This window comes from Protopterus annectens, chromosome 17.part0 (assembly GCF_019279795.1).
Source record: "Protopterus annectens isolate FY-2018-M chromosome 17.part0, PAN1.0, whole genome shotgun sequence".
Taxonomy (NCBI): Eukaryota; Metazoa; Chordata; order Ceratodontiformes; family Protopteridae; genus Protopterus; species Protopterus annectens.
Genome location: NC_056751.1, coordinates 301,033,124 through 301,046,673, shown reverse-complemented (window position 1 = coordinate 301,046,673; position 13,550 = coordinate 301,033,124). Strand labels below are relative to the sequence as shown.

Genomic DNA, 13,550 nt, shown 5'->3' with positions numbered 1-13,550 from the left:
GGCTTCATCCCCCACACTACCCAACATGGGGGGATCTGCCCCCCACACCTTCCTAACTAAATATACCAACTCCGAGATCGGACTACAGTTTTTAGCATTATTTTCTTCAAAAGAAGGGATTACTTTTTTGATAATATACACAGGTGGGGATGTTAAATGACAGCCACTTTCTTAAGGGTAGTATAATAGAGTGAGCCTATGAGTTGGAGGGGTCACAGAACAGGGTCAATGAGCAATTGTGCATAATTTGCATTACTCAAGGTGCAAGATATGGTAATATTTAATGAAAAACACAGATGCAAAGCAAGCACATTCTGATCATTCAGAAAAAGGAGTTAGATGTGAAAAAAGTGAGATGAGCCAAAAGGTGCACCTTATTTAGGAGGTGAAACAGGTAGGAATTGGGAATGAAAGTGACATGATAAAGAAGAACTACTATTTACTAAACTAAAATATCTGCCTTAAATATGTTCAAATAAACTGAAGCACAAAGCCTATGAAAACAACTGTTTATAGAACACAATAACTGTAGTTAAGTATACTGCGGATGTGATTCTAGAATACATATCACCTGTACGGTCTATATCAAAACTTCGAAGAAGTAAAACGCCGAATGTTAAAACATCGAACCTACAACATCGAATTATGAAAATAGCAAAGCCCCAGAACATCGAAATCTTACCTAGGGCAAGATTTTGGTGGGCCGTTCTGTGGCTTTGTTATTTCCTCCACTGTGGTGTGAGAGTTACGGATCTTAGGGTTAGGGTGCGGGTTAAGATAAGTGGATAGTTAGTAATGTATGTATGGTGTAGTGTAGGACTGGGTTTTGTTAACTCTATGTGTGTGTATTAATTGCTTTGTTTGTGTATAGTTTCATAGGGTATGTGTGCAATAGTTACGGACCTTAGGGTTAGGGTATGGGTTAAGGTAAGTGGATAGTTAGTAATGTATGTGTGGTTTAGTGTGGGGTTGGGTTTTGTAAACTGTATGTGTGTGGTTTATTTATTTTGGGGTGCTTGTGTTGTGTGTATGTTTCTCGGAACAGCAAATTTTTTTCCCTGTGAAAAAATTAGCTATTCTGAGTGTTTGATGTTTTCAATATTCGAAATTCCAAGTTCGAACATATGGTGTTCGACATTTTGGAATTTTAAATATATGATGTAGACCCCACCTGCACCTGTAGATGAAAGCAGGCAGTGAAATTATTGTTTAGTCCTCGGGAAACAAATACATAAGGAAAATAACAAATTCACTAAAAAGGTGCACATAGCATTTGCTTTAGTTGTTGAGAGTAAGAGGAACATTCACTATGTTGGCAGGCTAAACATGCTTAATTTGAGGATTTATCCTTACAGAGACTAGCAGATTATGCACCGTATAGGCAGCTACATAAAAAAAAAAAATAATAATCCTTAAGGATAGTACTTAACATAGAAGCTAGAGATTGTGCTTTCTGAATGAAAAAGGAAAAGGGGTGGTGGTGGTACAATGAAGGATCAGAGAGCCAGGATAATGCATAAACTACAGACGGACAGCACAAGCTACCAATATTACTTACAGACACATGACCAGGGACTATGTGTCTGTGGGTTCTTAAACTAGGCAGTACTTAAGGGAATATACTCGGGATAAAGGATGTTGATCTGTAAAGCTATTTGTTATCAGAAAATGAGAAACAGAATGAGCTACGAGTACAAAGAGAGAAGTTTTACATCTGAGATGCATATATAAGAAATCACCTGGATGGTTAGGAGGGTGGCCTAATGGTTAAGGTGTTTGCCTTACAAACACAAAGTGCTGGGTTTGAGTCCCACAAGGGATAATTGGCTAAGCTTAAAATGGCTCGTAAGGGCAGTTAGCTTAGTACTAATCTAAGAAAACCCTATAGCATCTAATTTATTATGTATAAAATACAGAGTGAATATTTACATTATAATGATTCAGAAATGCTTTTACAAAATGTGACTTGGTGTAATTTTAAATTTGACACTTTGCAGCCAAAGAGTATTAAATGATGAATTATTAATAAAGACTTTATTATGGTACATTTATTTATTTTTTTATTGACTTTTTTATTGGTACCATTTAAATTGATAAAGTGACAGTAATGATGTGAGAAGCTTCTGAAGGAGTAATGTAGGGGTTGTTCATAAAATAAAGTTGGACTGTCATTTAATATTAAGAACAATCTGCATGTCTTTTGTGAGTTCACATGTGATTTACTGTTTATTCAAAACAGAAATAGTGTGTATAATACATTGTTTTAATTATTTCTACTAATCTCCAGTTGCAAGTCATATTTTGAGAATGTGGAGAATATTTATTTATTTATTTTATTTACACTTCATTGGGATGGTCACATTATGAGTATGGCTTCCTTTCATGTCAGACCTGTGGTGTTATTCACACTAACTAGGTAAAATTTGGTTAGGCACTGAAAAAATTCACATACTCTTTTTGATGAGCGCGGATCTTCTCATGCACCTGGAGTTACTGCCACCTGAGGCAAATGGGGCCTTTTAACATCTAATCTAAAGGATGACACAAACAGAAAAGAATTCCTTTTATGCTGCACTCCAGTGTCAGTATTGAAAAATTAATCCATCTACTTGCTGTGGGTATAGAACCTACAGCCTCTATATAAAAGTGTGTGTGTGCTACCTGTTGAGCTACAGGGATTTTAAAATTTAAAAAATTAAGCTTTATCCTTTTGGTGAGGAACTTTTGTGGCCTCTCCAGCTGCTGCAAGTGTCGGGTCAGATACATTCCGAATGGGGCATTGTACTCAATCATTGGTCTGATGAGTGATGAGTAAAGGAGACTATAACCTCCCTTGATCTAGATGAGAATCCCTTCATGATAAGGTGGGCAATGTAGAAGGTCTTCCTAACTACTTTAGCTACATGGGTGTCGAATGACAGACTACTATCAACCTGGGTCCCCAGGTCCCTGATAACTTCTTCTGTGCTCAGTGGATTGCCACCTATTTGGTAGCTAGGGGTAACCTTGTTTTTCCCGAAGGGTATGACTATGCATTTTTTGGCATTTAACTTTAGGCCGTGGCTCTGGCACCAGTTATCCGTTTCTGTGAGACCCTTCTGAAGGATATCTGTGTCAGATGTGTTTTCTACTAGTGTGTATAATACATTGTTTTAATTATTTCTACTAATCTCCAGTTACAAGTCATATTTTGAGAATGTGGAGAATATTTATTTATTTATTTTATTTACACTTCACTGGGATGGTCACATTATGAGTATGGCTTCCTTTCATGTCAGACCTGTGGTGTTATTCACACTAACTAGGTAAAATTTGGTTAGGCACTGAAAAAATTCACATACTCTTTTTGATGAGTGCCATAGGATCTTCTCATGCACCTGAGTTACTGCCACCTGAGGCAAATGGGGCTTTCTTTTAACATCTAATCTAAAGGATGACACAAACAGAAAGAATCTCCCTTATGCTGCACTCCAGTGTCAGTATTGAAAAATTAATCCATCTACTTGCTGTGGGTATAGAACCTACAGCCTTCTACATAAAAGGTGTGTGTGCTACCTGTTGAGCTACAGGGATTTTTTAAAATTTAAAAATTAAGCTTTAACATGAACACAAGGACACAGGATACTCAGAAACTTCTAAAGTGTCCCTAAATTTCACCAAACGTATTAGACAAGGCCTTTCTGTAATGAATCTATGCTGAACAATGTTAAGTCATTAAACTGCTTATCTTTGTCTATTCTGGTACCTAATATTTGCTGAAAAATTTATATTTAAGTTTTAATGAACATAATAGTTTAACAACTAAAGACAGTCACTTTCTGAGCTGTTTTTACAAACCAAAATCAAATGAGCCAATTACATAAATTCCATGTGGATGAATACACTTGCAATATTAATGGAAATGGGAACTGAGGAAGAATGGTAAACGAGACTATAAAGATATTTAAAAATAAACAATGAATCTTATATTGCCAAGTAGAAGAATTAGTAATAATAAAAGTCTTAGAGTACATGGAGCAGAGCTATAACTAGGGCAGGGAGAAAAGTGTGGTTGCTCTGGGCAAAATTTGTCATAGGTTTAAGTTGTAGTTGTTGAAGAGGTCTGAGTGCAGTACTGAGGTTTATTTAAAAGGTGTAAGTGATCTATTAGTCCATTTTCCTGGAAATATTTTTGGGGACTTCAACTTCAGGTTGGGGTGACCAGTCTGAGGTTTTCCCAGGGCACTGGTGGACCTCTCTATTCTAGAGATGGCTCTGACATGAAACACCATCATTATGCTCCAAAAATAACTGTATAATGTCCTCATTTAAGTAAGGTAATGGTGTATAAATCCTGCAATAAGATTCATGTTATAGAAAGCCTCATACATGAGTACCTCATTTAAAGAAGCTTTCTGTGTTTCTGAAATATAGCCAAACTATTCACTTATGCTGTGCTGATGAGGTCAATAAAAAGGCCAAAACCTGCATGTTCACAGCTAGTGGGGGTTGACTTTATTGGCCTGAATGTAAAACTTAAAAAGTAAAAGCATTATGGACATTCAGAAGCCATGTAGCTGAAACACTTGATGTCCTAAAGGAGTTATGATGTCCTAAAGGAGTTATTTGCATATATCCCATGGGCCTCCACTACAGTAAGTTTAGTGTAACAGACAGTAAAAATTCTTGCTTGGCTGGGTTTTTTGTGTAGTTTTTACTTAATGGTTTCTCTGTGTGTCCTTCTTATCCTTTGGTTTTGACAATATAAAACCTATTATTCTTTCAACTGTCTAAGTTTATAACAGCAATATTTAAAATCTGTCCTTGATGTTGGCATTTGTCCCTCCATTATTTTTGGCTCTGTCCAGGTTGACAGACATGCATGTTAGTAGTGAAAGATATCAAATTCCTTATACTATTGGCTGACATGACTAAGCTTCTCAGTGGTCACTTAAGCCATAAGCATGAATCTATGAACCCAGGATGAAAAAAAAACTAACTGGTTGAATAGCACCCACAGAAATTTAAAAGCATACTGTATACAAATGAGTTAGATTACAGCAGAACTAATGTGCAAATATCAGTACAAACCTTTGCTTGTCATAAAAGGCTCTCCAGCTGAAACAGCCAATAACATATCACGCTCCACTTGGTCCCATGATACAATTTGATTTCCATCAGGATTGTACAGGATTTGAGCAGGACTGCACATATTTAGCCGAGATGTGCAGTTATCGAGCAGCTATAGTAAAATGTGAAATACTCATAATTATATTGAATACAAACATCTTGGTTTGCAAGTGCACACACACACACACACACACACACACACACACACACACACACACACACACACACACACACACACACACACACACACACTCTACTAATATAATACAATAGCTGTCATGACTGCAAAGACATTACTGTTTTTCTGTCTGACACTTACAGGTATCTTTACGTCAACATCAAGTTTTACTACAAATAATTTCAATGGGCATTAATGCATGTCAGGCTCAGCAAGTTGCCACCCTTGATTCTAGAAGCTTTGAAACAGTATCATATTCAGTCTAGCTAGAAGTGTAGTCAAAGTACTTAGTTTTTTATCAGCTGCAGCACTAGGGTACCATTGGGCTGTTTGGATCTGAATGCATGCTGCAAAAAGAGATAAAAACAATTTTACTTGGCCAACATTTCCCTGTCAGGTATATGACATGTCATATGGTCCATGTAAAAGATAACCCAGTACTTTTCCTGTCTATCAAGTGAACAAAATATTCACGCAAGGATAAATGATTTACTTTAGACAGCATATACTATACTGATGGCTAAGCCCCATGTCATTCAGGACACATTTCTGCAGTATTAACTTGTCAAGCATGGTGTCAACATCATGATAATGTAGACAGTTTCAAAAATATAACTCTATTTTTCTTTACAAATCTAATCTCTGGAAAATGTACACTTTAGAGAAACTAGAGTATGCAGAGGTCTGTTTTGACTTCTATCGAAATAACTTGCAAATAAAGACTTCAGCCAACAATGTGTCATATTTTAGTCTATGAGATTAAACATCTACATATACTAAGCCATTAATAGTTGATATGCATGAGCGTGACATTCTATTTAAAAGTTGATAAGCATACAATTAAAATCCAAAAAAACACAGAAAGTGCAATATTTCTTGGCACTCTGCATGTCCCATTTGGAAACTGTGCCCCCCAACCTTAAATTCATACAGATAAGGACCCTATAATGGTCAATCATGCTTGTCTCTGGCAGGAAATGACATGGTGCACACCTCGCTCGAAGATTCACATCATCTAGGATGTGAGCTATGAGATCATTGCCAGCATGACTCTAACCCTGACCCTGGTGGTGACATGCATACCTGCATCGCTGGCGCTGGGGGGGGGGGTACCATTGCTCCTCTCTCTATGCATGCACACTTCCTGACACGTACAGACAAGAGTTAGTTGCTGCAATACATGTACTTCCCAAAACTGGCTTTGTCTTTCTGTGCTTTGAGCCTCTGCTCACAACACAGAAGTGGCAGGAAAGTCATCTTGGAGCCACTAGACTGAACAAGGAAAAATAACAACTAGTTACTTATCTGGAGCCAGAATTTGCCAAGTTACACATGCACTAAAGTCGCTACACCACAGGTAACAGGATAATTTTGGCATAGTCCGTGAAGGTGTCAACAACCTGAGATGTACCTCCTAGGACTATATGAAGAGAGACATTGTTGATCTCTCTGAATATGTGTCTCAGACAGGTATGTGAATTGCATTGAGCAGGATTCTACCTTCACCAAGGATGATGCCACAGTATGAACAAAAGATGACTGACTTCGATAATCGGTTTAGTTTCTGGTGTATTTACAGGGTGGTTCAATATTTTTAAGCATGGTAGGACATGGGTAACAGACCACACCACGTTGCTCTGCAAAGCAGGGCTTGTACTTTTTCCCCTTACACTTCCAAATATTGGTTGAAACTTTATTGTCCCCCTTAGAGTCTTTTTTAGGCAATGACAAATTGACAAATATAGCGACATAGCACATATAACCCAAAGAAACCTAAAGGTATTACTGCTCAATGATAGGAGCATAAGCAAGAAACTCCACACCATATTTTATATATTTATTTTACTTTATTTTACATTTGTTGACTGGGAAAGTCCGACTGGACACAGGTCCCTTTTCAGCGGAGGCCCAGGGAGAAAAGCTCCACTTAAAAAACAATCTAACAAATAACAATTTTATGAATTACAACACTTTCTCCTAAATGCATGCAATATTATACAAGAACATATTTTACATTTCTTCATAGATATATGTATAGATACAATTATTGTATTCCAGAAGCATACCACTTGTATGAAGGTAAATGTTTAACTGTCTTCAGAGATGAATAAGTAGATACAAACAGAATAGAACATCGTTAGTTAAGAATTAATATACAGAGGTTAGGCAGTATTAGGTGATCCTTGGTAGAATCATTGTATCACTGCAAATGTAGTGGATTAACCTGAGGAGTCACATGGCCATAGCCATTTGTTAAAGTAGTGGGTTTTGAGTAGTTTTTTTAAATTGTGGAGCAGAACCTGTAGAAGTTATGTGTTTTGGAAGTGAGTTCCAGAGTTTTGCTATAGAGCAGGCAAAAAGAGATTTGCCAGCCTCATTCCTATGTTTGATGACATTTATGTGACTTTGATCTGTTGACCTTAAGGCTCGGGTGGTGGTGTAGGGTTGTATTAGGTCTTGTAAAATGGGGATTTTATTTGGGAGGCAATATACTTTGTGGGCTTTGGAGAGTTGAGTGGTAAGAAGTAAATGAGGCAGCTCAAGCCAGTTGAAGTGTTTGAGGGAAAGACAGTGGTGGGCTCTATTAGAGGCACCTGTCGCAAATTTGGCAATCTTGTTGTAGCAAGATGCCATTTTGCTTTGTTCGCTGTGGCGAAGATTAGTCAGGATTGGTGAGGCATACAGTAGGGTGGATAATAGGTGGGCTCTGGCAATGGTGGCTTTGGTATAATTGGTCATGAATTGCTTATTCCTATACAACAGACCAAGCTTTTTGTGAACTTTTTTGATTGTTTGGGCTATGTGTATATCAAATTTGAGTTTGTTATCGATTACTACTCCTAGGAGTTTAGTGTGTGCTGTTGAGGTGATTGAGGTATTGTCCTTGGAGTTAATGATGAAGTCATTGAGTGCAGGGGATCTACCTGGGCTGAAGAGAATTAGTTTTGTTTTTTTGGGATTGAGTAAAAGTTTTATGGTAGAAAACCATGCTTCAGCCAGAGTGAAGCTGTGTTGTGTTATTGTTTGTAGCTCTCTGTGGAGGATATAGACATCTGTGCCATTACAGAGACATTGTTTGAATCCCTTCCACAAAGTTAGACTATCAGCTGCACAAACAGACACAAAAGGTGGAAGTAACTCACTCTATATTAGCAACAAGCATAACTATGGTTGTTAAACAGGATGATGCTGTGGAATTTATCCACATGCAAATCATCATAGACAAAGTCCCATACCATATCTTAGCAAGCTATAGGTCACCCTCCATGTCTCTACAATACCATAGCTTGTACCTAGCCCTACACAGATCATTAAATTAAATACCTGATTCATGGGAGACTTTAACTACCCTCTATATACACTGGGAAACATACACTGCCTCATACTGGCAACCACAATGATTCCTGGACTTTATTAACACAAATACCTTTGAACGGATAGTCCTACCAAAGGCTCAAACATACTGGACCTGCTACACACCAATATGGCAGAGCACTGCCCCTCCAACCCCCCAGTGTCACAACCTCACTGGTAAGGTCAGACTACAAAGCTGTTGCCTTTGAAATAAAAATCAACTCGGTAACCCCAGCAAACCCTGTAACAGTTAGGAATGACACCAAAGCAAACTACACCCTATTAAGCAATAGTTTATCAAAATTCAATGCCCCTCCAGGCCCAGAGTTCACATCAACCTATGTGGAATTGCTCAGAGAGATCCTCCACAACCATGTAAATGACTGCAAAGAGGCTGCTGTACCTACTAGAATTAAGCCCAAAACAAACTGTAAAAACAAACCACACTAGTGGAATCCCGAGCTTAATGGGGTATATAACAAAAATAAAAAAGTCATTGCTAAAAACAGGAAGAGCAACTCCCACAATGATTGGACCTCTCTAATTAAACTGAATACGAAACTAAGAGGACTAATTAAGTCCAACAAGGCCATTTATGAGGTCAAGATAGCCTAAAAGCTAAAAACAACAAAAAGGCCTTCTAAGCTATATTTGAAACCTCAAAGGCAGCACACATCAGTATGCCGAACTGTTGCTCACAGGTACAGCTTCACTCTTCAGAGTGACAGCAAATTTGTTGATTAACAAATTCAGCACACAGTTTACCTCCCCCACCCCATTCCAGCCTCATCTCTCTCTATGAAATACCTACTATCATAAGCCCCCTCAACTATTTAAAGGGAGAAGATCTTGTCAGCACTCCCTAAGTCCAAAAACACAGTCTCAGTGGGCAATATCCAGGAATACCTCTTAAATATCTGGAAACATGACTTATCAGGACTACTTGAGTCACTTTTCAACTGGAGCCTCTGAACAGGCTTTGTACCACAAGAATGGAGGACTGCAACGACTATCCTACTTTACAGGGGTAGACCATCAACTGACCTGAGAAACTACAGAGCTATTAGTCTGACTTTTCTAATATGCAAAGCCATGGAACGAATTATCATAGAAATTATTAACAAAAACACAGGAAACCTTCAGACACTGGACTCAGCCCAGTTTGGCTTCATCAGGGGAAGATCATGCCTGTTAAACCTTGTGAACTTCTTTTACAAGGTTACCAAGGCAATGGATGCAGGGAAAATGATGCATACCATCTACTTGGATATGGCAAAGGCATTTGATATACTCGGATATAGTTGACAAACTCACCAAAATGGGCATAATCCCCTACATAACTTGCTGAATTGCCAGCTGGATCATGGGCAGGACCCAAGAAGTCAGGACTGGTGATACCACCTCCACTAAGAGACCAGTCACCAGCCAGTGTGTTGCCTCAAGGCTCTGTGTTGGGACCACTCCTATTTGGCATTCACTTCTCTGAGGTAAAGGATAATGTCAACAGCCTTTGGCTGACCAAGTCTGCAGATGACTACAAACTGGGAGCTAACATAGATTCCTCCCAAGACACAAGCATCTTACAACAGGGTCTAACACTGTCAAATGACTGGTTCATAGGTTCATAGGTAGGTACTAGGCTATTGGCCCTAGGGCCTATACAAGCCTAGCCCAAAAGGTTCCCTGGCTTTCGCCACCCAAGAAAATTATTTTCCTGTGCCCCTGTCGAGCAGAGCCACAGAAGTGATCCCCGGGGTGAATTTCCTATTACCCATCCAATCATCAAGATTTTTCTTGAAGAGTGCTAATGAGGAGCTCTGTTTGACATAGATAGGTAGTCTGTTCCAGAGTATGGGAAGTCTCTGGGACAGGAATCTATCCCTCCAGCATGTTCTGTTTATTGTGGTGACAAGGTTTAAGTCCCTGATGCGTGTAGCTTGGAGGGATTGGGATTTCTTTAAGTGGAGCATGCCCAACAGCTCTGGGTTTGACATAGCTTTGTATGTTAGGCAGGGATTACCTCTGAGTAGGCGATATGCAATATGGTGCCAAAGTTATGGACTAAAACACAATGCCATGAAATGCATTATAGTGCCTTTTGGAAAAAATGCCAGCCAGGCTAATTATTCCATCAAAAAGACACCCTTAAGAGTTGACCCTATTGTCAGGGATTGGGGAACATATGCAAACAGTAATCTGGCCATTGACCAACATGTTGATACGTAGTAAGAAAATCATTGTATGTCACCTAACTTATAAGTAAGAGCATGGAATCCAGGTCCAAGGAAGTAATAGTGCTACTTTATTCAGCCCTTATCAGGCCTATCATTGAGTAAAATACCCAATTTGGCATGTACCTGACCAAACATTTTCAACAGTTGGAATGCCCACAAAGGTTCCTAACCAGATGAATCCAAAGTATAAACACAATATCCTATATGGATCACCTTAAAGTCCAATCTCTGTACTCTGCCTCCTACAGTTTACTGAGAGGTGGTCTATGCCTGACATAAAAGGCATCCCTGGATTCAGATCTGATGGACCTTTTGCATATCCACAAAAATGAACACCATCAGAACCACTAGATCGAGGGACTTTAATTTTGCTTGTGACATAAATAAGACATATTTGTGAGATAGATGTGTATCTCAGAGGATCCCCACGCTCTGGAACAGGCTCCCTGTCCATGTGAAGCAGAGTCCATCCCTCACCCTATTTAATCATAACCTTGATTAATGGATAGGAAATTGGAAATTCACCCTGGGTCTGAACCTCATGTCTCTCATATAGATAGATAGTAATGTCCAAACTAACATACCTATCCCCACACACATAACCTCTAGAAACTTCCTAACAACCCCCTACCTCCAATAAATACACATGATCAATATGGACATAATCTGGTTGGACTACATGGCTAGGTTTATAAAAGCCTTGATGGTCATTAACCTATTATATAACTATAAACCTATAAACCTATGAACCACAGCCTCCTCCCAGAATGGGTGAACAATAGCCATTATTTCACTAATCAGACTTGAGTCATCTGGGATGCAGAGAGAGAGAATTATCCATATGTATCATGGAGCTGAACTCTGTATTGATTTGTTTGATTTTTACTACATATAATTATACTTTTTTTTCTCTCAAATACTTTTCATAAATGAATTATACATGTATGTATTTATATGTATATATATATATATATATATATATATATATATATATATATATATATATATATATGTTCTTGATTTATAAAAACAGAGAAAATGTATATTTTATTTTTATATTATATATTACTTTTACTACATAATGCTTTGCTTTAAATTGCTATGGTTTCTTTTGTGTTGGCTTATACATCACAAACACAAAATATGTATTTATTTATTTATTTCAGTTTGATAACCGGGGATGTCCACTGGGACACGAATAGCATTTTTTCAGTGGAGGCCCGGGGAGAAAAGCTCCAACAAACAGTTACAGAGAAAACAGTATATACAATAATTTTTTCAAAAGTAAAAATACACCATTCAATACAAAATGGATGTGGTAAAACATACAATAAGTACAATAAAAAAATCAATGTGATTATACCTATTATGATGAAGAGAAATAAGAGTACCTAAATATTTTTTTTTCTCTCGGTTTGATCAGGAGAGAGATATGGATGTAGCAGAAAATTGTAGTTAATGTTGGAGCAGAGGGTGGAATGGTTAGTGACTAGAGGGGAAAATTTAAGTTGAGATGTGGGATGGGCATATCCATTTATAATGTAATTTTCAAGCTTCTCTTTATTTCTTCTTTCTTTCTTTGTTTCTCCTGCGTGATCCTTTCCTATCATAATTTTCTTTTTTACTATTGTACATTTTTGATCTAGTACAGAAAGATTAAGTTGTATATTTGTTATTTTCTGGTTTTAGTAAACACTGGCAAGTTTTCTTATTAACTTGTGCTTTGTGCATATGTTCCTTGGGTTATCTGCATTAATATGACGCTGTGCATAAACTGTCTGACATTTACCACAGAGGACTAAAGTTATGAATTGTTAACAAACTACGTCCTGCAGTACAGGGTTTGATTCCCTACACAAAACTACAAGGCGTCAACATTGATAACAAGTTAAAGTTTGATATCCACATTAATCTAGCTATTAAAAACACTCAAAGAAAGCTAGGTAGTCTCTACAAACACAAATCCTTCCTGAACCATACTGCTAAGACCACAATTGCTCGTACTCACTTGCTCTCAACATTACTTTATGCATCCCCAATCCTAACAAATTTATCCAAAACAGAAACCAGCAAACTGGCAACCTTGGATAATCAAATAGCCAAATTTGCGAATAACTCATCTTTTAGAACCCATCACTGCCATAACCTTAAACAATTGGACTGACTTGAACTGCCAAATTTACTAATCTACAATCAACTTATCATCTCTTATAGGTTGCTGTCCTACCCAAATAAAACACCATCTTTAAGCAACTTAATTCAGCAGTATTCCTGTCCTAGGCAACTCCGCTCCACTGATAAGCTACTATTAACAGTTACTAGATCCCACAACCATGCCGGTGTCTCCCTCTACTCATTTTACATATCCAAAATTTGGAACTCCCTGCCTTCATCCATTTCCCTGAAATCTTCTCAATCCAAATTTTAAAAAATCTATCAAAAGCCATCTCAGTAACAAATGGTTATGTCCCTGCTCCACACCAGACTAACTTTAGTCTTACTCCACTACTGCAGTAACTCTTGGCTTAAACACATTGTCTCCTGATAGGACTGCACAGTCTTATCAATACCACATTCAGATGCATGATATGACTTTAGATATTTAACATGCTTTAATATTGTTTGTATATGTATTGATCATGCTATATGTCGTTGTCAATGAATTAATAATGTGT

General features: G+C 37.8%; 1 protein-coding gene across 1 annotated transcript in view; it reads right to left on the bottom strand.

The window, feature by feature from the left end:
- Positions 1 to 13,550, bottom strand: part of LOC122791430 (doublecortin domain-containing protein 1-like) — a 526,863-nt gene that overhangs the window by 64,498 nt on the left and 448,815 nt on the right. The window contains exon 17 of the mRNA XM_044059172.1: positions 5,071 to 5,221. Within this exon, the coding sequence (XP_043915107.1) occupies positions 5,071 to 5,221 (151 nt within the window). The remainder of the gene's footprint in view (positions 1 to 5,070; positions 5,222 to 13,550) is intronic.